General features: G+C 44.4%; 1 protein-coding gene across 1 annotated transcript; it reads left to right on the forward strand.

Moving 5' to 3' along the window:
* The first annotated feature begins 86 nt into the window (after positions 1–86).
* Positions 87–26,457, forward strand: FAM81B (family with sequence similarity 81 member B). Its single transcript, XM_085299724.1, has 8 exons — positions 87–333; positions 6,569–6,812; positions 10,856–10,974; positions 15,127–15,256; positions 17,941–18,047; positions 20,592–20,727; positions 22,978–23,173; positions 25,892–26,457. The coding sequence occupies exons 2-8, from the start codon at positions 6,648–6,650 to the stop codon at positions 25,993–25,995; spliced, it is 957 nt and encodes a 318-aa protein (XP_085155850.1). The 5' UTR covers positions 87–333; positions 6,569–6,647; the 3' UTR covers positions 25,996–26,457.

The raw sequence follows: 26,457 nt of genomic DNA on the forward strand, positions 1-26,457 counted from the left end.
TGGAGCAAGCCACTGTTGGATTAATGGAAACGAAGGGATCACTGCGATAGTGCACCAAGGGCAGAGTGACCTAGATGAGAAGTKCAAACCACGCTGCTCCTAACGAGTGAATGTTTTCAGGACGCAAGGTCACGGTGAAATGCCAGTAGGTTGTTATTTAAATCCTGCTGGGATACAGRTCTCAAAAAGCCAAACAGAGTAAGTGATTTATGATAGATACGGCCGCATGAATGAATTCAGCCACGTGGCAGCCCCTGCTTGACAGCAGCGGTTTTTCAGATGTAAAGAGCATTTCTGCTTCCTCAGCCCAGCCCCGAGACGCCCGCTGTGCCGGTGAGTCGTGCGGCAGGAGCCTCGTCTGCGCTCGAGCGCCGGGCAGGACGTGGGGGCGGCTGGCGAGGGAGGCTCAYGCCGACGGGAAGGTCTCCGTGCCGGGCTCCAGCGCCAAAGGCAAGCTCTCCTCCTGCCTCATGAGCACCGAGACCTTCTTCTCCTCACACCCCTGCGGCTCGGGATGGCGGCAGCATCCTGGCACTGCCTCCACTCCCCCACCATGAATTTACCAGGTGGCAGGTGAGGATATGGTCCACCCTGAGCTCCACGGCAGTCCTGCTGACGTGGATCGGTTGGTCCCTCCTGCCCAGGAGGGTCGGCGCCGGCAGCCRAGCCCGTCCCCACGGAGGGGCTGGGGTCCGGGCTGCGGGGCCTCGGACGCCCACCCGGACTGCCCTTGTGGGACCACGCGACTCAGAGACCTTCGGGGTCAGAGCACCGGAGCGTTAACACGCTGCCGCCGCCGGGGAGAGAGCGCAAACTCCCCCGCGACCCAGCCAGCGCTGCGCCACCGGGAAATAACCCCAGCACTAGCTTTAACGGGATTAAATCAAAAAGAAGTAGGATGGAAACCCTGGAAAAAYTAAATGTGGCATGACACTGTTACTGTGGCAGCTTAGGGTCAATCCAGAGGACAATTTATGAGCARAAAGTATAATCTGTGCTCAGATACGAGATACATTTTCTCCTAAGCCCCTATCAGCAACTCAACCAGAAAAAGTCCGGATTCCTCTTTAAGCCCCATCCTTCACTGCTGTCTGCCGAATATACAGAGAAATGGGGATGGGTTTGCAGCTGCAGAGAACATTCAAGGTTCGCATGAGCTRAAGGCGCATGTTGATTACCCACGGCCGTGAAGTGCCATCACGTTAGATTATTCTTTTTCAGAGAACTGAGGGAACAACTTTAAGTAATGGAAAATTGATTAACTGCCCTTGATGTTACATTTATAAATGTTCCTGCTTTGAGTTTGCTTGATATTTTCTTGCAGTCTCTTTAACCCTGCAGGCCACTAGCTTAAACTTATTTTCCCAAAGTTAGAACTGCAGCTGTGCCATCAAAATAGCTGCTTGGGAAAAGTTAAGTCTCACTGACAAAACAGTGAAGCTATACTAGGAGCAAAAGATCCTCTCAAAAAAAAAAAAAGTCCTTTGAGTAGTAACAAAAATAGAAAAAAAGAAAGAGAGAAAATCCAGGAAATATAGCATCCCAAAGTATTAACCCTAAGAGAATCTTTTCCGCCCTGACATGTAATCCTCCTCAACACTGTAATGCTGCTGTTAACCCGCTTTCCTGGGAAAGTGAACCCTGTGCGACCGCTCTGCCTGTTAGGCTGCCTTTCTTCCTTTGAGAATTTTGGAATCCCTTGGACATTTCAAACGGATTTGCTGGAGGGTTAGTGATTTCAAAGATTTGAATTTCCTGCAAGTTTCAAGAAAATCAATAGCCAYGTAAAGATGCAAATGAGCTTCGCTGCTCGTGGAAAGTCTCCAGTGCAAAGTCAGGATCATTTATTTTGCRTTATTTGGTGTTCAGTGATGAATAGCAAGCACAAGTACAAGCACAGCCCGCCATGTGCTGTGTCTTGGCTGGAGAGGTGGGCAGGGGCCCAGATTACCCTCACCTACCTTTTAGTTTGTTTCTTCCCGTCATCATCTAGCCCCTCATGCCCTTTCTAGCCTTAGTCTCCAGACCCAGAATGAGTTGTTGAACTCACAGGTCTTGAGCTGATGCAAAATGTTGCTATTTGGTCTCTAATTCAGTTAATCCTATCTCCCCCCCATATAGTTTTCTTCTTTTAATTATTTGACGTTTGCTATGAAATGTCACATGGACACCCGAGCTCAAGGTTCAAGGTGTCTTCTGGTACAGAGCTGAAACAACCAGCCAGTTCCTTGTGGCTCTTTAATTCTTAGCAACCTGAGAACTGAAATTGCAATGTAATATAGAAGAGCTTGTCCAAGATCACGGAGATCTTGTTCAGTCTACTTCCCTCTTCTGTTCCTACTGRGAGATCTGCTGGTAATATCTGGATATCTGAGGCCACTAACGTGGTATCCTTTAGCACTTCAGCTGAAGAATAGAGCAGGTCATTCTCATTGGCACGGAGCCACAAGAAATTGCTCTGGCTACCAAAAGCATCCTGAAGTGTGTAGGAGCAATTGGTGTAAAATACCTTTAGTATATTAAATCCCTGGGATCAGAAAAAATTCTTGCCTTTCTCACTTAGTAATTAATTGTGATTCATAATAATATTTGATGTGATTAGAGTAGTAGCTTGCAGGATAGTTTGTAACGCACACTCAGCTCTTTCAAAGGAGATCAGTAATAACCCAAAGTGGCCTGGAATTCTTAAATTAATATTAGTTCTCCCCAAGCCAAACAGCTCAAAGCTAGAATTTTAATTTTAAATGAGAAAGCCAACAGGGTTAGTAGCAGAAGTTAATTTCTACAAATGATGGATCCAAATCTTTGGCCAAATGGTCTCATGGTCCTGACAAAGGATCCAGGGTGTTTTATGGCCCTTATTACGCATATGAGCATTCAGAATGACACAAACTGACAGTACCCTCAGCAGAGGATGATWGTTGTCAAAGTCTCACAACAGTGAAGGAGATGTGTATGGAAGATGACACAAGGTATTCACCTCCAGTGCTCCCAGATGTCTGCATTTAGAGAAGAACTTGAAGCTCACCATGGGTTGCTTACCATCCAGCAGAGTCGGCCCGGGGTGTAAGGCAAGCAACATGAGAAGGCTCGGTCAGGTCCACGGGGTTCAGGTGTTGACTGTAGCAGGTATCTTGCAGGCTCAGGCCCTTCAAGGGGGAATTGTGATAGTATCCTGACAGTAAAACTTTTCATTAGTCAGATGAGCCATTGCTTGGGGKTTTTTTTAAGATTTTTTTTCTTCTTTTCCTAGAGTCTTCATTGCCTTCTCAGCTCGGGCACTCACTGGACCCCTTGGAAGCCAATCTAATTTACTAACCCAGCAAAAAACTAATCCAGCCAAAAAGGAACGCTTTTCTGCTGGGCTAGCAAATGGAGTTAAATCGGGGAGGAGTCTGTTAGGAACTCATAAAAGTATGCAAAAGGAGTGGGCAAACGACTGGGAAGTGGAAAAGAGAGCAGAGGAAGGAGAAGGAGAGAAGCAAGGGAGAGCAAGACCTGCGCTTTTTGGTCAGGGGAGTCCCCGGGATTAGCTCAGTTACCCATGCAACCCACCTCGGGCTTCCTGTGGCCATCTGTTCAAGCGAGAGCCGTGGGCAGCTGGGCATCCAGCTTCAGCCTTCAGAGCTGCTGACCAGCCTTTCCAGAGGCCCGGGGGCCAGCCCGTTACTTCTGTTTGTCCAGCCGCTTTGGGTCCCAGTGTACAATTTTGTTTTGGATTCCAGTTGTAAAATGCAACAACAGAGAATACCTTCTTCAAACAGAACCATTTTTTTATATGCAAAAGGCAGAGTTTAAACAACAAAAGCCTGTACACGTATTCTCTCATCTGCACTGAGTATTTGACTCATGCGAGCTAACAGGGCTGATTTAGCCGTGGAAATCCTCTCCATTTTCCTGCRAGCTAAGCTTCAGTCTGTTTCTTTTCATACTTCTCTTCCCTTACTCAGTGCCTCAAACTGTGACTGTTTCCAGCTCTTTGCTGACAAGATCTAACTGACAAATATTTGAGAATTCAAGCTGCTGTTCTCTTCCTTTAGGCAGCTCCAAATTCACATTAGAGTAGCTTTAATTCGAAAGCCTTTAAATGGCCTTTTTGCCAATGTGCACTGTGGAAGGGTTGCTGTAAGCGCATGGTAGGATGGGAAGAAAAAGGATGGAGGCATCAGCAGCAGCCCCAGAAGCACCAACCGAGAGTCTAGAGGGCCCTGCTTCATGACAGAATAATAACTCGAAAAGTTGCATCTAAGAAATGTACTAGAGATACAGGATTGGAAGTTACGCAGGAGAAGGGAGGCTTGAGAACAAGTGGGTCTATCTGGATCATACCCAGCTATCGTGCTGAGGAGAAGTCTCGGGCTGGGCTGTGTCAGACCGCTATGTGTGTTAGTAAGTAAACAAAGAATTCTGCCACTAGTAACTGTCTCTTACTTAGCAAGTTCCTGATATACCTCTCCATGATTTCTCCTATCTGTCTTCTGTGCATTTCTACCACTAGGAAAATCAGGGTGCGGAGTGGTGAAGTGACCCAGCAGAACAGCTCAAAAACAAATCCATGCATGTCCACACATGCAGGCGGACTTGACCAGGGTAGGCGTGATGTGCATCGCTCAAGCAGCTCRGGGGGGTCTTAGTAGGCTTGGAAGAGAATTAAAAATTGAATGTACAAATGTGATCAATGAATCACCCCATCGGTCCTGCATCTGATGGAAGCCCATCAGGCTGCTCAGCATGAAAATGGCTGCATGGGAGATAAAGGTAGAGCAGCCAAAGGCRATAAAGTTTTAGAGGTCGTATATTTAACAACTCTGGCTAAGGTCTCAGGCTCAAACGAAGTCATTGCTGCTGCATAGTAAGTTGCTGTAMACCAGCAGTTCTGTGGTGCATGTGGCTGTCAGTGTGCACGTTCTTGAGCCACAACAAGTGCAATAGGATAAAACTTATTTTAGAATTWCCTTAGAGTATGTTGAGTTAAGGCATCCTGGTCTGTATATGCTGTGGGCTATGATCGTGCTCGTGGACAAGTCAGGTAAGACTTGATAACCTCTCAAGCTGCAGTAACAACATCATGAACCTAACTCCTGAGACTGACCACGTAGGTCATACCGCTTAAATAGTCTTAAAGAAAAAAAAAACAGTTTGTAAGAAATGAAATGCTTATAAATACTAAAAATAAAAAATATGTATTATAGACACAGTTCACTTTCAGCCAGTGACTTCTGCTGTCGCTAGTGGAAGAGAGCACACGATCTTAGCTGGTCGTTTTGATATTTGGAGWTTTTAACCAAGAAGAGATTGAAATTAAGAGTTCAGATCTTGTTGCTACTTCATGGCTGCCAAAGGTTATGTTTACTTTAAAACTGTAATTGTACAGACAAATGTAAAGCAGCTCTTGGTACACAGCGACGTAAGGCAGCTGTAGAACATCATCACAGCCCATATGGCTGTAAAATTTGTTGCAAAATATCCTTAGGCACACTTCAGTCATTAAACTGTCATCTTTGCATTTTGTGTATTGATTGAGTAGGGCAGCTGAACTCTCTTCTCCTTTCTCTTCTTAAAGTTATTTTTTCCTCAGAACTTTTATTTATAGCAGTCTACAACTGGAGATCAGGAGGAAGCGTGTCTGACTTCTTTCCCAAATGACAAGCTGAGTGTTTTTCTTCATCATTAAGTTATGGGCTTTAGGTAAACTGCTTGATGAAAGGGTGCTTCTTCTGGCATAGAGAACATAGAAAACATGCCATTGAGGTTAAATTAAGGCATGAAGCACAGCTTGTTATCTGGATGCCAGGCAAACTCAGGGTTCTGCAGTGATTAAACCTCTCTGGGTTTTTCCAAAAGATARACATCAACCCTAGTTTCTCTCAACCCCCAGACTGTGCCTGTCTATATCTAAATTAAGCTTCCCATTGTACCCACCATACAACAGACCCGTACGACATCCTTCCTCCCTTCCAGCAGGGACATATATGTGGTTTCACTGAGTGTATTGGTGCTGCTGGCCAGCTGCGTTTGGCCCCAGAGGGCAGCCAGGCTGGTGCAAAGCCCGGGGGAAGCGTCCGAGCAGAACGGGGCCGCCCGGCAAAGAGGCGCGTGGCTCTTCCCGGCAGTTGACGACAGCGTCCGTGCGGGAGGAAGAAGGGGAAAGAAGCAACGAAGCAGCCTGCACGCGCAGGGCAAGCGTGCATTGAATCACCCGCTCTGTCTGCGAGGAAGCGGTCCAAAGCCAAGGGGAAGAGCTCTCCCCAAAGGTGGGACTGCTGCATGCGCGGAGAAAAACCGCTAACGCAGCGYCTAGGTGGGTGCCCGGACAAACACCACGTTAAGCATCTGCGGAGGTAGATGTTGAGGACAGAGTAAGTCATTGCTCTGTTTAATGAGCTGTGTAAATCTGCTGACTTGATATGCATCATAGACCAGTTCTGCCTCAAACACAGTCCTATCAGTTCTCATACAATCAAGGAAGAAACAAAGGTGAATTTTCAATTCCATTGAATAGAAAGACATGAAAATGGGGATCATGATCACAAGTGCCATTACACAGGAGGCTTTTGGCTTTTGACAGGAGAGAGACTTCCCTTCCTCCTCATCCTAGAAATGGGGTCCACCAGCTTGAGGAGCGGTTATCCAGGCAGGAAAGGACCATGGCTCTTCTCCTCAACCAGGCTTCCCAGGTCAAGGACGACCTGGTCTCCTACCTCCAAGGACCTCGAGGGGACCAGCRAGAGGAGCTGGCTGCCCAGCAGCTGCTGCAAAACTATGTACAGGCTGTTGTGGGTGCAGTTAAGCAGCTCCGCCAGGATGTTCAGGTAGGTCGACCTTCCCAGCACCCCTCCCTCCCTCCCTCTTTCTCATTATTCTTGTAGTTCAGTACTTAAATGGGACTAGGAAAAACAAAGTGAAATAAAATAAGCAGATTAAAAAAAAAGATCATTAATTAAAAGGCTCAGATTCTATTAGCTTTCACTTCTGTTGAAGTACAGGAGACTAAGTCTGAAGAAGATACAAAATAAACTGTACTTTCATCTAACCTCAAGCTCCGGATTTGATTTTACTTCTTTCTTTTCTAGACACAGATGTTCTACTGCTTTGCATAACTTCTGTATGCAACATAACAAATACTGTTGAAAATCTTTGCTAAGCTCAATTCAGACTGGAATAAAGGTTCTGGACATTTGGACCTTTTTTTTTTAAAAAAAAAAAAACAATAGGGAAGTATGTCTATATTGGCAATGTATGAGATTCTCTTTTCCCAAGGAAAGAGAATTGATTATTTGCTGTTATTGTGAGGACAAACATCAAGTTTACCAACACTTTGGGGCTTTTTTTGGACAAGGGTGCAAAATATAAATATATCATTAAAAAAAAAGAACACATTCTCATGTTATTTGTTTTATCCTTTGAAGTGCTAAGTGCTTGCCAAATGCYACTAAGTTCACAATACATTTTGTTTTCCATGTACTTGGAAAAGTATTTGAGCTTCTGTGTGTTAATCTTAACAGACATGAAATCACAGCTCACCTGAAATTAATCTGAATGAAAATTGGGATGTGTGCTCATTTTAGACTGGTTTTATTTTCTGCATTTTGATACTAAGAGGGTGTTTTACTAAAATTAAAAAAAAAAAAAAGGGCCTGTGATGCTATCATCTCTGTGAATCTAATCCTTTCCCTTGGTTAGAAATTACTCTTTGTTAAGTCCTAATCTCAGGTGCATGTTTGCTTTGTACTTACCGGTTGTGAAGATTTGATCAAAAGAAGAAGCACGGCTGAGAACTGGCAATCAAAGTCACTAAAGAATTAGAGAAGGTCTGAGAATTACTCCTGGCACAGTTAAAAACAAAAACAAAAGAAAACAAAAAACCAAGCAAACACTACAGTGGCTGAGCAACTGCTATTGCTCAAGCATTTAAGTTCAAAAAAATTTGTATTTTTCATGAGCTCTATTTAAATTTTAAACAGAAGACAACAGCATTTTCACACAAAGACTGAAAACTATTRAAAATCCTCCAAAAATAGAAAGGATCAAGCCTGCTGCCACATTCGGTCAGCTTGCTCAGTACAGAAACTTTGAGGCAGTGGTAGCAAGTCTGAGTAAGCTTGCACTGTGGTGATAAATACCAGCCTTAGCTGTGTGCTGCTTCCCTGGGCAAGACGCAACCAGGTCCTTCTCCACGGAAGTGCTCCTCCGCCACCCCAGCCGTCCCCAGGGCTCCTCTCTGGGCYGCTGTAGCTCAGCCCTCCTCAGAGGCCAGATGTTCTCCCTGATCCCCATCTTCCTCTAGGGCACAAAATACCACCTCAGCTGTAAACTCTCCGTGGCAAGAGTCACCCATCCATTCTGCATATATTCCCCACCAAATGCAATGAGGGCTTCACCCAAGGCTGGAAACTAAGGGCATTGCATCAAGGTGAGTCAGGGGCATGGTGTYGAGTGTTAAATTATCCAAAGGGAAATAGGAGTCACTCATAGTTCAAATCCTTCCAAAAGTGGGAAGACAATTCTTTAAAAAAGCCGACTTTGAGAAAGACTCTGGCATACTGTTGCCACCAGGAGAGARGCTGAACATGAGGAACTGGATCTATCTGAGAGCCACAACATAGTYTGGGCGGCTGCTGCTCAGAAACATCAAGATTAACAATTAGTGGCAGGTGGAAAACAAAAAAAAAGCACTGGAGACGTCATTCATCATTCTGCTATAGGACTGGAAATCACAGGAGAAAAACATCAACATTAGAAACTGGGGGCAGAGGGGAAGGGGTTAAGTGCTTAACATCTCCTCTCCAATAATAATTATAAAATAATCATGTGTAAGTTACAGGMCTGAACACGCACTAGCGACCGAATACGACAGGTGAGATTTGCGTGCATGTATCTGGTGAGCGGGGAAGGTAACGTCGCCAGGTGCTGGGGGAACCAGCCGAAGGACTAGACTATCGATTCCTCTCGATAAGCAGCTGCTTTCCRTCTTAACGAACGAGCGTCTCATGCTGCTTGTGCCAGCGAGAGCGCGGTAGTCGTTCATGCCACGTTTCTACCTTTGTGCCGTTATTGCATCCCATTCGCACTGTCAAATACACTGCAAATGAGTCATCTGAGCTGTGCAGTGCCTTCAAGCCTTTGAGGATACGAGTTTCCAACAAAGAACAAAAATAGGGATGCCTGGTCACCGCTCGGCATTTCAAATGCCAATACTCAGTGTGCACACGGACCAGAACTATTCGGAAGTAACTACACAAATGACAGCTTTTAATTAAACCTTACTCCAGAATTGTTACGATTTTCTCTGCTCCCCTATGCCCCGCACCTGGCAAGTGCTAGAGCTAGAGCATCTCCTTTGGCTGAAGAAGCGGGACTGTGACGATCTGAGTGGCCTCTGTGGTAGGGACGTTTGCTGGCGGTGAACGCACGCGGAGGCTGCGCGTGCTCGCGCAGCGGGAAGGAGGTTGTGGGGCTGGGGCAGGAGGAGGCAGACGACTCCTTTGCTGACTAGTCAGTGACTAGCTGATGTGCCGAAGATGCCGTGAAGTCGTTAAGCCGGCCCATGATCATATTCTAGCTGCCCTCATGCTATGGAGAGACCACGCCACGTGATCTGTCCTCAGACTGTGCAGCTTTACCGATCTGAAATTGCCGTACGAAGGGCAGCACGCCTGGGAACTTCCCAACAAATCCAAAAGGAGGCAAATTCCAGCCRTTCCTAATTTTGTAATGCCTGCTCCGTACTGCGCCAAAGAGCTGGAAGCTTGAGACACCTGCTGCTGTGTTCACGCAGTMCGGGAGCTTTCAATACGCCTGCCATCCCTCCTTCTCCAACCTGCTCCTCAGCCGACACGGAAATACTCGCTCCAACTCCGCTGAGCAACTAAGGCAGGTGGTGGGAACCGCTGCATTGCCGGCTGCAGGGTGGTGAAGAGTTTCTGAAGCGATGGTCCAATGTGCCCACCTAGGGAACCAGCAAAGTCTAGGCGAGCAGGGGCTTGCTTAAATCCAGTTCGATTATCCTCACACCGTCCTGCAGCCTACGCGGTAGGAAGAGCCTGTAGGACAGGCAGGACACGCAGTGCAAAGCTGCTCACAAGACTGCTAGGGRTCTAGCTTCGTAACATCCCCTTTGCAACGATAATTTTGCCAAACTTTAAGCATTTCAGTTGAAATATTACCCAATATTTGTCTCTCCTTTTTTTTTTTTAATTCACTTAGTGTGGACCATTTCAAATAAAAAGCCAAAAAAGACTCTATTTTGCATAATTATATGCATTAAAAAAGGTAAAAGTTGTGCTTCGGCTGGTGTGCTCTGCAGTGCTGAAATGCGCTGAAATACCCATTCCAGGCCTCTCCTCTCAACCTGAGCACCAAAATCAGCAGATTTTAAAAATCACTCTGTCCCGTATCCATCATAGGGCACACTAACCCTGCAAGGGCTTCTTAAAATTAATGTCTGTGCTCTGTTCAGACTCTGTCCCGACGAGCCTCTCCAGAGGAGCCTGCAGGGTGGTTGCCTGCTCTGTCCTCCACTCAGATGCTCAATGCTGCGCCGTAAATCGGGTGGCAACGGGGGTAAAACAACACGTTAAATGACTGCTGGTACTGAGCCTGCTGCCGTGTGCTTGCACCATGGGCAGGTGCCTTCACCCGAGCCCGAAGGCGCCCCGCGCTCAGAGGCGAGGGAAGGGGCGCTAAGGACCTCGCCACCGCGTGCGTGGAGCACGCCGAGGGTGGCCCGCAGCGTGGCCCCACGGCTTTGCATCCTCGCTGCCCGGGCAGACCGCGCTCGGGGTCTGCCCTGTTTTGAAATAAAAGAATGAAAAAATGTAAAACCAAAAYTGGATTAATGGGCTTGAATTTGCAGGTTTTGGAAACACAAATAAGAACAAGGGATAACGCCACAATAGAAGCCAACTTTGCTGTTCAAAGTCTGGACCGTAAATGCATCCAAGGTTTTGGAGACCTACGTGGAAGAGTGGCAAGGTAAGGAATACCTAATGGACACGATTTTCATTTCTGCCAGCCTGTTCGTGTAAAGTATGAATGTACTTTGCACTTGTTTTATATCTCCTTTTAGAGCCAGATCTGTGCCTCTCGTTCTCAGAGTAAATGAGAACCAAGTTCTCCATGTTAATGAAACTATTAGGCTAGTGTGTGTGTGGGGGGAACAACTCTCATCTTCCTATTTCATTCTTCATCACAAACTTAACATTTTAGAAAATTTCTTCTTCTACAGCCTGGCTAGATTTCACCTGAAGTAATTATTTCCTCCTACTTAAACTCTCCTGTTGTTTCAGTAAAATATGGCATAGAGTTATCTTTAAAAAAGTAAAGAYGTTATCTTTGCTTCCTCTCTTGGAAAGTCAGTCTTGTCAAGCAAACTTGATTTCTTCTTTTGATGAGATTGAGTTGTCATTGGTACAAGTAGTTGTATGTATGTAACATACATAGACTTCTGTAGGGCACTTAGTAACACAAAATGCTATAATTAAAGCAAAGACAAAAAACACTGCTGTGTAGTATCAAGAGAGTACAYAGACTGAGAACTGTCTGAATTGATACGTCAGAAAATGTAGTCACCGAGGAAGAAATTCCCTGAACTGAAATGTTTCTAGTGGGGTTCTCCAGAGACTGGTCATATGCTTTTCACAGACTTTGAGTAATTCAGAAACACACATAAAATCACTGCTATTGAAACCTGTGGAGAAAACAAGAGTTGGTCAAATGAGAAGACAGAATTAGAGGGTAACCTGGATTATTGGCTATGGGGCCAGTCGAAACAAAATGCATTTTATACAACCAAATGAGTGTTAGTTCCACTACTGAATGCTCCCTGAAAAACACTGAAAGATTTAGGGAATATGGTAGATAAATAGCTTATCCTGAGCTCTTGCAGTGATGCAGTATCGGAAGTGCCGGGAATATAATCTTGCACAAGAGAAGCAGAGGACCGGTAAATGGGAAGATTATTTTAGCTCTATATATGGTGTGGATGAGACCGATACGAGGATACTGGTTCTAGTCCAGAGTCTCCCTTCTGAAATGAAAAACTTGATATGGTGTAAAGAAGAGCTGCAAATGTGATGGTGGGACGAGGAAAATTTCTGGCTGAAAGAAGTATAAATCTATGTATAGCTTTTATATATATACATATATATATAAAAGAATCCAGAGATTTCTTCATTTTCATGTATAACTACAAAGAGAGAGAAAGAAAATGATAGGGTATCACAGGACCCCATCTTAACTGCTGGAGAAAGGCCCAAGAATCCAAAGCAAGAAACTGAATGCAACACATTCAAACTTGGCACAAAAAAATTCATGAACTGGTTGGCCTTTCCCACTGGGACAGAGGGACTGGAGAAGGGAAGAGCTCAAAACACACATACGAAATTGCACATATAAAAAGATCATGAAGACACCAAAATCATTGTAACCATATTCTAGAAACAAAATCCTAAAGGAAAAAAAAAAGAGAGTGAGAGAGGAAAAGAAAATGGCACATTTTCTAGCTTCATCAAAACATACTGATACTGCGGTGCTGGAGCTGGCTTCCTAGTCGCATTTCAACAGTCATAATTATAAACAGTCATATAGTCATTATATATGAATAATTGTCATTAGACTAAAACACAGTGCAGTTTTATATGATTCATGAATTGCCAGCACTTTCTCATTTTRACTGCTACTGAAGTTTCTCTGTGGAAATGCCAAGCCTTAACRGGACACCTGCCTCCAGCATGGTGGTTCAGAAATGAGCCACTGAAAACTGAAGAAATACCATTATAATAATGAATGATATTTTGATTTTCCACATTTCTTTGATTGTTTTTTTTTAGGATAAAATATTTCTGTGTATATTAAATAAAGCCTGGAGTGGTTGGAGACAAAGGTACATGCTCATATAATTTACATTTTTTTAATTAATGGAAATCTTCCAAACGCAGACTGGCAATGACAGATTCCCTCTTGATTTGTAGCCTTGCCTTAATCCAAAACTAAAATTCTGTGCTTCTCRGGGCAAAAGGAAGGTGCAACATAGCATCACACTCTCAAAAGCTCTGATCACTTGACTCTTCAGAACRTGCGGTACTTCATTCAACACAACAGTCTAATACATACTACTCCTTCCACGACTTTGAAGGGTAAAGCTCCTTGAATATATAGAAGGAGGTTGTATTCCTGTCTTTAAATAGATGTGCTGGTATATTATTAGAGGCTTTTATTTCTTTACACTTTTTATTTTGTATGCARCTCTCCTAAGAGTGTGCTTTCTACACCTTTCCTCATTCTTCTTCACTATCATTTCCATACTGTCCAGCTTCTATTTTATGTGATGACYGGAAAACAAAGATCTCACCCTGTGCTGTTTTTTGTGTCCTATATGAAATATCAAATTAGATCAAGATTTAAGTAAATCACAAGTATCCCTATTCTCTTCAGGATAAAAATCTACCAAACTGTGCATGCAATAAGCACGTAGCTACTTTGCATAAATAATAATAATGATATTATGCATAGGGATAAGTGGGATAGAAGGAGGCCCAGGACTTAGACATCAGCCGGTGAGTAAAGGCCTGGTATGCAAAGTGTACCAGGTCTCCTGAGGCCCCAGGCCACTGCTTTAGCCACTGGGGCTACCCAGTAATACAGAAATAGTTGAATTAACCCAGTGATGCAAGGCTAATTCTCAGTCTCTKTGGATGATGCTTTTAAATCCGCCGTTTTTAAGTATTCTCTATATCCAATATTTAAGTTGCTTTTTCACTCTTGTAGCTGAAATTATATCGTCTTACTGATACAGATCCATTTAATCCTCTCCCTTCTCACACTATTTCCGTATTGCAAAGTTTCCTAATTGCTGCCTTGAGGGGGGATTTTCTCACGCAGAGGGAGGCTCCAGTTAGTAATAAACCTTGTATCTAAACCAAAAAACTCATTTCGGTCGTACGGATATGCGTTCTCTTCAACACGTTTTGACTAGGCGTAGACAAAGCGCTGCTGCGCTGTGCAGCACGAAGCCGAACCGGAGGGGCGCCGGCTTTCCGCGGTCCCGCGAAACCCGTGCTCCGGGAGAGCCGCGGCGCCGGTGGTGGCGGGGGCGCGGGGGCGCGGAGGTGTCCGCACGCCGGCGCCAAGCTGTGCCGCCTGGCCAGAGCACAGCAGCCGGAGCACAGCTGGAGCACAGCTGGAGCACAGCTGGAGGGCAGCCGGAGCGCAGCTGAGCTTTAATGAACAGTCCTGCTCTCCATCTCCCTCTCAAAACCTGCATTTCACCATTTTAGCTATTTTATAGTAGTTTTTCCGGTTGATAGCTTCTCTTGATCCGAGCCCCGGCCCGCGYGCGAAGTCTCTGCAGCTTGCCGTGGCGTTTTCTGGTTCCCCTGACGTGGTGCTCCGTAGGCACATCGCAGTGCCTGCGAGCCGTCGGGAGACGGCGGGSAGCGGGTCTGTTCGAGCTGTCACGACGTCTCTGTGGATCCCTTACCTGTCACCAGCGCTGACTTTATTCTGAGCGCTCTGGTGCTTTGCAGCGTAATCTCTCTGACGTTYTATAACTCAGTCCTTCGTCTTACTCAGCGTCTATCCCGTTATTTGCATTAAGCTGTCGCTTACGTGGTTGTACTAAACGGCGCTACTTTGTGCCCTCGGGCTGCTTGATTCAACAAGCTCCTTACACAACCTGCCAGCACCGGAGCAGGCGGTTGCTCTGGTKGGGCAAACGCTGCAGCCCGCCCAGAGCTGGCAGGGCTCTTCCAAGCGCTGCTTACAGAACAGCAAGGCCTCTTGCCCGTCCCTGCCCTAAAATTGATCTTCCTCAACATCTGCTTGCGACGGGAGGACGTTAGAGGCGAGGACGCTCGCRGCAGCGACGTGCCGTCCCAGCGCTCCCGCACTTCCGGCAGTAATGCAAAAATCGCAAGGGGTAGGAGCTCAGCTTAGCCGCTCGGCTTGTCCAAACGGGGCGTCTCCATCCCCACTGCCGCGAGCCCAGGCGGCGCCGGGAGGAGGGATCCGGTCAGACAGCAGCACACGGAGACCCACGGCGGCTTCCAGTTATAAAACCTCTGTAAGTGTTATAATGCAGATTTTCTTCCCCCCCTCCCTTTTACTAAATCTCTGTTTTGATTCTAGATGTGAAGCAAGCATTGCAAAATTAGCTGGAGACATCCATAGTATCAGGCACGAGGCCCACAAGACTGATAAAGAGATTTATGGCGTTCGCTCTGCCCTTGAGAAGTCCGTTAGCGATTTTGAGAAGAAGGTAAGTACAGAAGCCTATAGCGAAATACCTGTTGRGCAGACACTACACTTATATATTGTTTCCTTTCCAAATTTGCTGCCAATATTAATGATGGATACAATATTTAGACAATTTTTTTAGGATTTGATTAATTAAAACAATTTTCCATGATGCTGTAGAATGGTAGTGATGTTTATAATAAATAMATACAGGTGTAAGGTAATAACAGATAATAAATGTATTCCAGGATCTGGGGCTCCTCAAATCATAAATGATCCATTACAGTTTCTCAATATGACTTGTAAGACCCTTGAATCAAARCATTATTCTGTATTTTAACTTCATCTGGAAATTCCAGTTGCCAAGTTTGAAGGTGATGGCAGGGAGACATCTAGCAGTACCTAACTCCATATGAATTTTGGCAGTATTTCAAACACTTTTGAGATGGTAATGTGTAAACAGTTTTTAAAAAATGGTATTTTCAGTGAAAGTACTTTTTTCTGCATAGAGTGTGTATGCCAAGAGGAAGTAAAAACTGCTGCTGCACATGATTCCTTATAACCGGCCTTTCTCYGTGAGAGGTTTACTACATCCAACAGCAGCTTTGGAGCACTCAGCCTCCAAAAGCAYGGGGAACTTTAGCAGAAATGTTTCACAAGAATCCGGCTGCGTTAGAAATTCCAGTTTTCCAACCTCGCAGAGCGATAGCTCTCTGCTCCTGTCCCAAACTCAACACCATCCATCTCTGTCAGGATTGAGCCTGATTGTAGATAGAGGAGATAAAATTTCCTATGCCTTAGTATTACATTCTGGTATCAAATACAGTCTTATTGCTGTAATTTAACTGCATCTTCTGCTATGCAAGACATGGTTCCAGTCTTTTTTTAATGTTTTTTAAACCTTGCCTATATAAGCTTCCTCTTTTCCAAAGTAGAATTACTCATGACAGACCTTAATTGAAGATATTTTACCAGGAATTCTATTATAAGGTTCTGTTTGGACATCTGTCTCCAAGAACACATTAAAAAAAACCCATTTTTGTTCATTTGGAAGTGGAGAAGGGAACAGGCGTGTGTCAAAATCACATCAAGCAGTATGCAAAAGGATGCAAAAACAAGTCAGGGTAAACATTAAGCAGGAACAAACTTTCTYAGCTGTAGAGCAGAAAACTATCTGAACATGGTTCTAAGAAAGGAGCACAGGAACAGGTTTCTGGAAAGGACTTGTCTCTCATTGTAATGGAGAAGTAGCAAGTCAGAAAAAGGCCCTCCGTGCCTTGGGTCTGATGCTATTTCCTAATTGCCAAGAGCRTTGCAGTTTTCCTTGAAGAACAAAATTAAGGTCTGCAGTGGAGTCAGTCCTCAGTAGCTCCTTTTGGAGGTCACAAGCCAAGGCTACCAAACACATAATGGCATCTCTTCCTCAAGGTGCTTTCCATTCTTGTAGGGTATAAAATCTCTGAAGAACAGTGCTGAGATTTCACATTCTTTCTAATTTATTCTTCTGGGGTAGGCAGGCSAAATCCTGAATCCTGACTTCAGACTGTCCTTTAAGATCGCTTTTCTATGAAGAGCGCTACAAGTGGAGAGGTTACACAAAAAATGTTTTTTTAATGGTTTTAAATCTCCTCTTTCTCTCARCACTCAATCTTCAGTACTTGGATGTCTATATGCTCTTTAAATAGTGAGTGCAGCTGTTGTCACATCTACAGTGCTCTCAGATCTCTCCATCGCTGCTGAGCCTCACTGCACTAGCAGCCCCCCGCATCTCCCTTTCTCCTGAATTAGGGTGTGCAAAACCAGATGTGGGCTCATGATGAACTCTAAATATTGGAAAAAAAAACAAAAAAACAAACAAACAAAAAAAAAACAGTTTTCCAGCCTTTCTTGGGAGAAGGGCAGGCAGCTGCCAGGCCACAGCTGCCAAGGAAGGGAGGGCAATGGGGCTGGCTGGGCACACTGGGGCTTCAGGAGGACAGGAGGTGCTGGGCTCCACAGCTCGAGCCTACGAGGCTTTCTGCATCCCTGGTGAGGTCCCTAAACCACTCGTTTGGGTGACTGAATTGATGTTGCTTCCTCTCACCCAARAAAAGGAATGATCGCCTGAAAGGGAGCAGCTCCAACAGGCAAATTGTGAGAGCACCACGTATGTGGGATATCCCACCGTCTGGGCAGAGCGATGCCGTGCCGTGTTGGGGATATGCATCTAAGCCTGAACTCCCGAATGGATGTCTGAAGGGGGTCTCACATACACCACCTTAGTGCTCTGTGCACAGAAACGCTTGATATTTTGGGTGAATCCCTCTTCCTTTCTATGCCATTTGGATCCCATGAGGTGGCAAGGCAGCTGAAAAGTTGCAACACACAGGCTTTCAAAGATTTACACCTTGGTTCCTACAACCTTGGTGGAGATTTGAATGGTGCTCAGGGCTTTGGAGATCTACGAAGGGTATGTTAGCCCATCCACAATTGCAACTGGCAAAACCCATTTCCACAAGGACTCTGACTTGAGTAGGTCTCACAGTCCTAAAAGCCTTAGAGACTCTGAACCTAAGTCTCTAATTTTCACTGGATGAAATTATTTGTGAGAAGGTAGCTGTACCTTGATGTCAGCTGTTTTTCCCACTCTCGCAGTCATGATGCATACTTAAATATAAGTGCTGATGGTCTGGCTCATAAAAGCGTTCTCTGTTGATTTCTCATTAGGTCATTCAGCTATTAGGGAAGATAGAGACTTCCAACTCTGATCAAAGCTCAAACTTGAAGACAGTCCAGGGAGATCAACATCACGAATTGCGACTTCTGGATTTCAAGTAGGTGATGGAGGGCTTTTCATTACGATAATTCGCCCTGAACGCTTTTGTGTGATGAAGGGGTTGCCATGGAACAGCAAAACAAACCTGCCAATTAACATTCATTCAAAACACTAAGAGAAGGTTAATGAAAATCTGCGCTATAAAATAATGAAAATACACCATGAAAGTATAYTGCCTTGAAAACTAGTTGTTAAAATGAAGAGGTGCTAAATGCCATTCTGTAAGAAGAAAGGTATGATACCAATTAACTTTCCACACTGAAAAGAAAGGCACCAAATTGAAAGCTGCTCTCTACTTTTATAACTGGGGCTGGTTTGCGACGTGCCTAATGTGCAGAACAAGGCACTTCCTTTAGGTGCCTTCCCAGGCATGGGGCACCGTGGCCGGCGCTGCTGCGGGAGGGAGGCAGGCGGCAGGGGCAAGCAGTGGGGCAATCTCCCGCTCCCTTGGGTTGCGGCATCTGTTTCTTACTGTACGGAGCAGAGTTTTCCTGTTCTAGCTGCAGAAAGTACTTCCAGGGAATGAATGAAATTTTCTGGCACCCATATTAAACCCATCCCAGCATGGACAAGCAGAGTCAGCACAATGAATTTGAAACTGAAATACAAGAATCCTGTAACAAAAATATTCCAGAGGCAACAGCACCATTCTTTAAAATATTGGTTGAGCTATTTGAACCAAGACTWATCTTAATCAAGATTTTTCTCTCTGTCGTATTAGGAGTTAAAAATATACATGAACATTAAGCAGAAAAAAGTTCTTACCAGGAGAACAGGAAAAGGAATAGGGATGAATGGGGAAAAACAGTTAAAATAAGAAAGGAATGGAAATGTGGAAAAGGGGAAAGACAAAAAGACAAAAAGAAATGGAGACAGAGAGCAGTGAGTGATGGAGATGGAGGCAATGTGAAAGGACCAAGAAATAAAACCAAAATAAGAAGAAAAGAGAAATAAAATCAGGCTAGTAAATCAGGAAACTGGAGAACTGAATCGAAGCAGCAGCTGAGTTTCTCAGAAGTTGTTTAGACCTTATCAAAAATGTCACCAAAACTTGGAGGCTTGAAAAGAGATAGATTTCTGGACCTTGAGATATACTCACATTCTGTCTTTTAACATAAATTCCAAAAGATTCATTTACTTAAAGTTGAGATTTTCTTCCATTTAATATCATATTATCACATATTATCGTATTTCATTTTTAAAAAACTTTGAAGAAATTGGACCCAAATCAAACAGCAGCTGCATTTTCTTTCTTTCTTTTCTTTTTTTCTTTTTTTTTTTAACCAACCACACAAAATTTGATTTTAAATCTTTGAACAGAGGGGATGATCAGTCCTTTCCTGCTTAATTTATCTTTAGCCATTGAAAGATGGACATGGGAAAGCACCTGGAAATTCACAGCCATTGAGCAGAGCGTACGCAACCCCAGGCAGAGCCCAGCACTTACCATGAGCCTGGGAAAATTTATGCCGACTATGAATGACAAACCCTACACTCCAAGCTTTTGTTCTTAAAAAAACAACAACCCCCCCAACAAACACATCTTAGAACTACTTCTAAAATGAGTAATAAACTGGCCTGAAAGACTGTTTGTATATGAGATCTTGATAAGACTTTGGCAATAACATTTAACATAGAGAAATTAAATTATCATTAATGTCTTGTTTCCAGCACTTACAATTACAGCTGATAATTATCATTGTCATGAGACTGATGCAAAGCTGTATCAGTCACTGAATAACAAAACTACTTTCACTAAACCTCCGTTGGAAAAATTGTATATTAGAAGTAATTTAAGCATAAAGTTTGGTGAAAAAAATCCTGCTCTTTACCTGTTGGTTTGTACCCTGACTGAGGCCCAAACAGTCAACCTGTAAGTCAGCCCAAACACAACTCAAGTGGTTCTTGTTGGCATGTAAGCGTATGTTAGAAATTAGCACAACTGCATTAAAATTTACCCTGAAATGCCTACAGCCAGGTCACATGCGTAAGTGTGAACATTTAAATCTGTGACTAAGACTTGGACMTAAATCCAAGTTGCAGGTCGGATGCGAGCAGCCCTCACCGGCCTCTCAGGTGCCCAGGGCTCATGATTCCCACCTGACCRCTGCTCCGAAGATGCCTGGCCGTTCGCTTTTTGCTGATGGACTTGAGCTCACAAACTCCTTCTATCCTTCTGAACTCCATTTTCCAACCAGAAGTGATTTTGCTGCTCTTCCCAACGTCCTGCAACACAGTTAATGTTCAATGGGATTCTATTGTTTCTTCACCTGTTTTGGATAAAGTTAACTCAAATGGAAAGTTAATGGGGTATTTTTCAGCCCTCAGATATTTTCCTGTAGTAGACCACACTACAGAAGACCCATCTTGGCACATAGGTACAGCTTTTCAAGTCAGCATTGCTAAAACAACTGAGCATAAGGCTTGTTAGACTGTTGAAGYGATTTGAGGTAATTTAAACAATTTACGCAAGTGACTCAAACTCCCCCATGCTCCTGACTAAACCTCAGTCCCATTACTAAAATAATAACAACAATTTTAGGTTGAYAAGTGTTCTAAGGGACTTCAGAGATCAAATGCAGAGCCAACGGAAGTGGATGGAGATGCAGCTGACAAGGTCTGAGCAAGACCAAGCCTACCAGAGGAATCAGCTGCTTAATTCAGTGAAGGAGAGACTGGTAAGACCTCTTATTTTTAGAGCTGAYCACGTACGCTGGCAGATATCTAAGTCCTGCCAGGACCGGTGACAGCAAGCAGCTCCCCTGTAATGCTGACCTGGTGAGGGATTTTGTGCTAAATTRCGCGCACAGAAATCAGATCTATGACAGCAACGCAGTCACACCAGAGTCTCAGGACACGTCCAGCAAAACAGTGAGGTGGGGAAATCACATAGTTGTGGACTAATTTATCTTGGGAGGGTCCTCTGGCAGCAGTGGTTCACCTCCTCGCTCAGACAGGGCCCGCAGCAAAGGCAGCCCAGGGCCGCATCCAGCTGAGTTTTGGTTATCTCCAAGGATGGAGGTTGCACAACTCTCTGGACAATCTGGGAAACAAAATCTTAGTACGTCACCTTTTCAGGTCCCAGGAAGCGCGTATACCCCTGGCAGAGCAAGTGACAGGCTTTCTCGTTCCAGGAAACAGCATCGCTGGTGAACACTGCTAAAATCTCAGCCGTTGACAAGCTTAGGAGAGGAAAAGATCTTCTATGTAGATTCTGCCAATGTTTAAATATAAGARTTTCATTATTATACTGCAGTTCATGTTTTCAGATACAGCAGAGTTTAGATTCCATAGCAGCAGCAAGCATTTAGCACAGAACCAATATGTTTTAATTAATTCCTTCACAGCATTGAAAGCTTTCTCCTTTGCTGCTTATAGCTCACTCAGCTTYAGAGTTCAAAACCTATTAAAACATTATCGCTATGTCTTACCAAGAGGCTGAAGACTGCTGATCAAAGATCAAATTCAAAGGTGATTCATAACCAAATTACTACAAAATGCCCTTGAAYTTTAATTTTTAAAGATGAAAGCTGTCTAATGATCTCCAGTACTCACAACAGGGAGGACATCCATAACATTTCAGACCTGTCAGCCCTTACCTTTGGAACAGGTTGCCCAGAGAGGTTGTGGAGTCTCCTTCTCTGGAGATATTCAAAACCCACCTGGACACGATCCTGTGCAGTGTGCTCTAGGTGACCCTGCTTGAGCAGGGGGCTTGGAATAGATGATCTCCAGAGGTCCCTTTCAACCTCAACTACTCTGTGATTCTGTGATTATCTCCAAGCCACTGTTTGAATTCACTTCCTCTGCTAATACAATTTTGGTGCTAATTTACAGAAAACATCAATGCACGTGATTGTTCTCTCCTAAGGGAGAATGCTGCACCCAAGAATACAGTTACTAGGAGTTAAAACTTTCACAGCCATCTTTAAATAGATTAAAGAGTATATTTGCACTTCTGTGTACGTTCACGCATACCCACGCGGCCACGCACAGTGTCTTTTCAACAGAGACGCAGCTCAGGGCCTGGGAGTTAAAGAACACAAATGCTGGGGACAGACAGAGYTGAAGAGGAGCTCCTAGGTAGGAACAGGAATGCTGGTGGACCTGGAAGTGCATGCAGGTGGCAGGAGCTGGAGGTGCCGGGGGAGCTCGGACAGCAGCCGGGCTGTTCAGGGAGCCAATTCGCACTTGGCCACCTGCACCGCCTTTCAGGAGCTGCAGMCTCAGAGCACATTTCCACCACCACCCTCAACCCTATTTCGGTYCAAACCAAACTGCACCCCGTTTGCACACACGGTCCTTCTGCATGTCCCTGGGGCCACACAGGCAGCTCTGCTGAGCAGGAGCAGAGATTTCACTGCTGGTTTGAAAGGCCTCGGTGCAACGTGAAGAGCAAGAAAATGGCAGGCAAGCATGAAGCATGTGTACGAGCCGGCCTCAGAGGTGCCTCCAGGAGCTACAGGGAGCTGGGAAGAGGGAAAGGACTGCTCAACCACCAGTCTAGTTACACACCTGATCTAAGGCTCAGGCTCCCTGTTCATACCAGTGACAAACGAGGATGTGCTGCTTAATGCTTCAGCCCTTTGGTGGCTTAGGAGATGGTGTCTGAGACAAGCACATGACAGCAGCCTGAAAGGGGTCCTCCAAATTCCCAGTATTTTGTTGCATAGTGAAATATAGAATCATTAATTAAAAAAAGACAGAAAAAAAGAAGGAAAAACAAGAAGTGTGCCTTGTGCTAGCCCATCCCCGCTTTTGCAGGGTATCTGGTCCTCTGGGAGTACCAGACCTCACAGGCATTTATTCAGTGCTGTTATTTATGGGGATTAGGAAACTAATTGAATTCATGGTTGCCACAAGGCAGTTTAATGGTGGCTGTATAAAATGTTTTAGTATACACGTGTTGATATGTTGCCTATTTAAAGGAAACAGCAGAAAAAAGACTGGAAGACAAGCACCTACTTCTGTCACTGAAGCTAGAAAGAAYAGACAAACCACAGATGTATGAAAAGCAGTTGAAGCAGATGAAGAATGAGGAAAAAACTTTGCACGCAAGAATCACTAGATTTGAAAGACAGATCTGGAATGAGCTGGAGGAAATCCAGAATGAATATAGATCAGGTGAGGATGATCCTTCATTTGACTTATTTCTTAAATGAGTTTGTACAGGACTGCAACTTGCTGCTGCAGAAAATACTTTCTAGGAAAGTAATAAAAATATTAAGACGACTATTTCTCTCTCCTAAAYCCCATTTACAGGGGTGTTAGTTTTCAGTGGCTTGGTTAGCCTGCTGGTCAGTGCAAAAAGCCATCATGATTTTCCCATGCTGGTAGCTTTCTCTTTCCAAATGTCTCAAGGTAAGATCATTTAAAAGGCAATTTCAGAACTTGCTTTCCAAGTTTTTAAGAGCACCTATTTCTTCTATCAGCAAGGTCACCTTCATTGGGAGGGGCAAGCTTTTGCCTTTTACCACAGGTCCTGCTGTCRAGATCCTGTTTTAGTGGTTTGAGATATCATCTTCATCGTTTCCTCCTGCCTCTCAATAAACAGTATCCGGAGATGAAGGCACTGGGATGAGGAACGGCTACACTACGTAGCCCAGAAATAATGCAAGTGAAAACAGGAAGCATTTAGCTCACGTTGCTGAACACCCAGCAGCTCCTTCTTGTGGGAACAGGCGTCTTGAATGCAATGCACAGAGCACAAACTGCTTCACCTGCTCAGAGCTCATTCTGGCTGCCCATCTTCCAGCAGCAATTAGAGAGGCTTTCACCTGGCACCGAGCATTGCTTTCACAGGGAGGATTTGCCCTCTCTAATCTGTCCTGTGTCACTCAAACTTAATCTATTGTAATACCTTCTACTTGCATGTGATAATAGAAGCAAAACGGACATGTCAGCTTCTCCAAGAGCCAGTCAGCCATCTCTTGAAGAAAACAGATGGCTAGAAATCACTGAACAAGTGCTTTGCGTTTTACTTGTTCTCACTTGGACCTCAGGAGTCTGGTTCCCTTCCCCAAAGCAGTCTGCGATCTGGGACCCCAGCTCTTCATTTCAGTTCCAGCTCCATCACTGCCCACAGTCCCCTGCCAGCCCTCTTCCRGGGCTGTAAGAAACCATGTGCTGCATCTGCTAGGGTCTTTGCAGAGCATGACACAGGAAGAGCTAAGAGCTGGCTATTGCAGAGATCATCTGAGCAAGTACGAGACGGCATGTCAAAGAATGATGTAGCTTAAAAAAAAATAGAATAAAAGATTCTGGTGCTGAAAGGAGAGAGATTTTAACTTCAAATTCCCGCCTGCAGAAATTAATGACTGAAGAGATCTGTTTATACCAAACTTTGGTCATGCTTGCCTTCGCACTTGCATGCTCCGATTGCTCTTTCCCATGGCAATCCTCTAGTACAGTCCGACCCAGAAAAGGGGGGAACAAGGCAGTTTGAATGGCGCAGATCAGTAGGAAGGCAGAGGCAGGCRACAGCCTATCTCAGCAGCTGCTTGCACTCAGCATGCACTGGCACCTCGCAACTCGGAGCCCTGCTTGSGATTTATAAAATTCTGAACCTACAAAGCAGTTTGGCTGGGCACGCTCTAGACCACAGCAGCGACAAAGTTAATCCATATTAAACAGCMATTCTAAAAGGAAAAAACATGTCATCAGCTGTCGTGTCATCATGTAGGCACTTCCCCCCCCCTCCCTTAAAACGAGGAGAACTAGTTGTAATCTGCTCTTATAGATGTTAACTTAYTAGCAAGCAAACAGCCTGTGACAAACCGGACAAATGTCAGATGATTACTTTGTAATTTGAAAGTTGTAGTCTCAAAACAGCTAGTTAACAGCTGCTTACTATTCAGKTTTTTCCCAGTCTGTCTTGATAATATTTAATGTTTGATGGCCTTTAGCTCTATTTTAGAAAAAAGTCAGCTCCCATCTCTTTCTTGTTATATTCCTACAAACATACACAGCAGGTGTAGCTGAGCTCCCATTCTCCCAACAGTGTACAAAACCAGTTCTCCTAGTAGCGTAAAAAAAAGTAGTAAAAAATGGCATCTACCTTGGATGAAGTGTAATTCCCATTTACACGTGCTAGTACTCTTGGAGATTCCTGGACAAACCTTGTTACCTGGTAGGCAGACTGCAGATCAACAGCGCTAATATCCCATTTCCTGAAACTGGCCATTCTCGTGGTTTTGTCACCGCTGTCCAGTCCCCGGTGTATCCGATTGCAGACGCTGAGTCTCCCTTGGCAAGCCGCCAGTAAGCACATGGCTGGCCAGGGGAGCCCCAAGGCTGCAAGAGGAGCACAGGGTAATGCTTCCCACTTCCACTGGTCCCGTCGACACGTCACCCACCACACAGACCTGTAGCTACAAGAGTAGCGCTTAAGCACATGAACGGGAACAGCGCATGGCTTTGACTCCAAATAAAGACTGTGGACTTAAATAAAAATAAATAAAAATAAATAAAAATAAAAATCAATGCTTACTGGAAAAAAAGAAACACTTTAAAAGCCATCAGTACTCTTGGCTCTAAGAAAAACATGGTAGTGTCTTTACTCCAACACAACACAGATCTGATACCGACTGCAGTTTGCGGCTATGCGCAAACATGCTTGGTATTGTCCAGTACATTGGAAGACAGGATTCCTATAGCACGGAGCTTAGAATACAAACTCCTACTGCATATCCATAGCATTCAATAAGGTAATGAAATAACTAGACTGGATTTAATATGCTCRGAATTAAATGGTGGTCAGAAACCTTCACAAAGAAAAAGTAGAATCGCTTAATGTACTGAAAGCAACTGCTACTTAATTAATTCTTCCTATTCTTATACTAGGATTTCAATCCATTCGTGAGTCTCTGGAGTTGCTCAAACAAATACAGAACACAAAACTGAAGCTTGAAAAAAAGAAAAGTCAGAAAGACATGGCAAACATATGATGCAATGGAACTCCCAGACGTCCCCACTGCAAGAGCAAGGCCTTTACCAGCATTTGCAGGTGTGAGAAGCGACCATGCTTTAAAGAACAACAGAAAGAAAAAGGTTTCGGAAACAATTGCTTTTGCGCTTCCCTATCCCTGTAGGATGTTATCACTACATATCATGTTGTGCAGCCACAAGTGTAATGGTTCTGCAACACCAARGATCTTTTTCATGTCAGTTTTAAACATAAAATAGTCCAGTGTAGAGGAAAAAAAAAAAGCTTAAGGATTGACTTAAAATTTGACAAGCAAATTTCATWCAAAGGTATTCACGTTATTTCAGGATTTTTTTTAGAAATCAGTTGTAGAGTTCTAAAGCACTGTTAGCCCAGTCTTACCCTAAAGTTTTGGGGTTTAGTTTGGTATGAAGATTGAAGTCAGACCTAACAAATTCCTACAGAACTGGTAACAGAATATGTA

This window comes from Rhea americana, unplaced genomic scaffold, assembly GCF_003343005.1.
Source record: "Rhea americana isolate MKP2758 unplaced genomic scaffold, rheAme1 scaffold_153, whole genome shotgun sequence".
NCBI classification, from domain to species: domain Eukaryota; kingdom Metazoa; phylum Chordata; class Aves; order Rheiformes; family Rheidae; genus Rhea; species Rhea americana.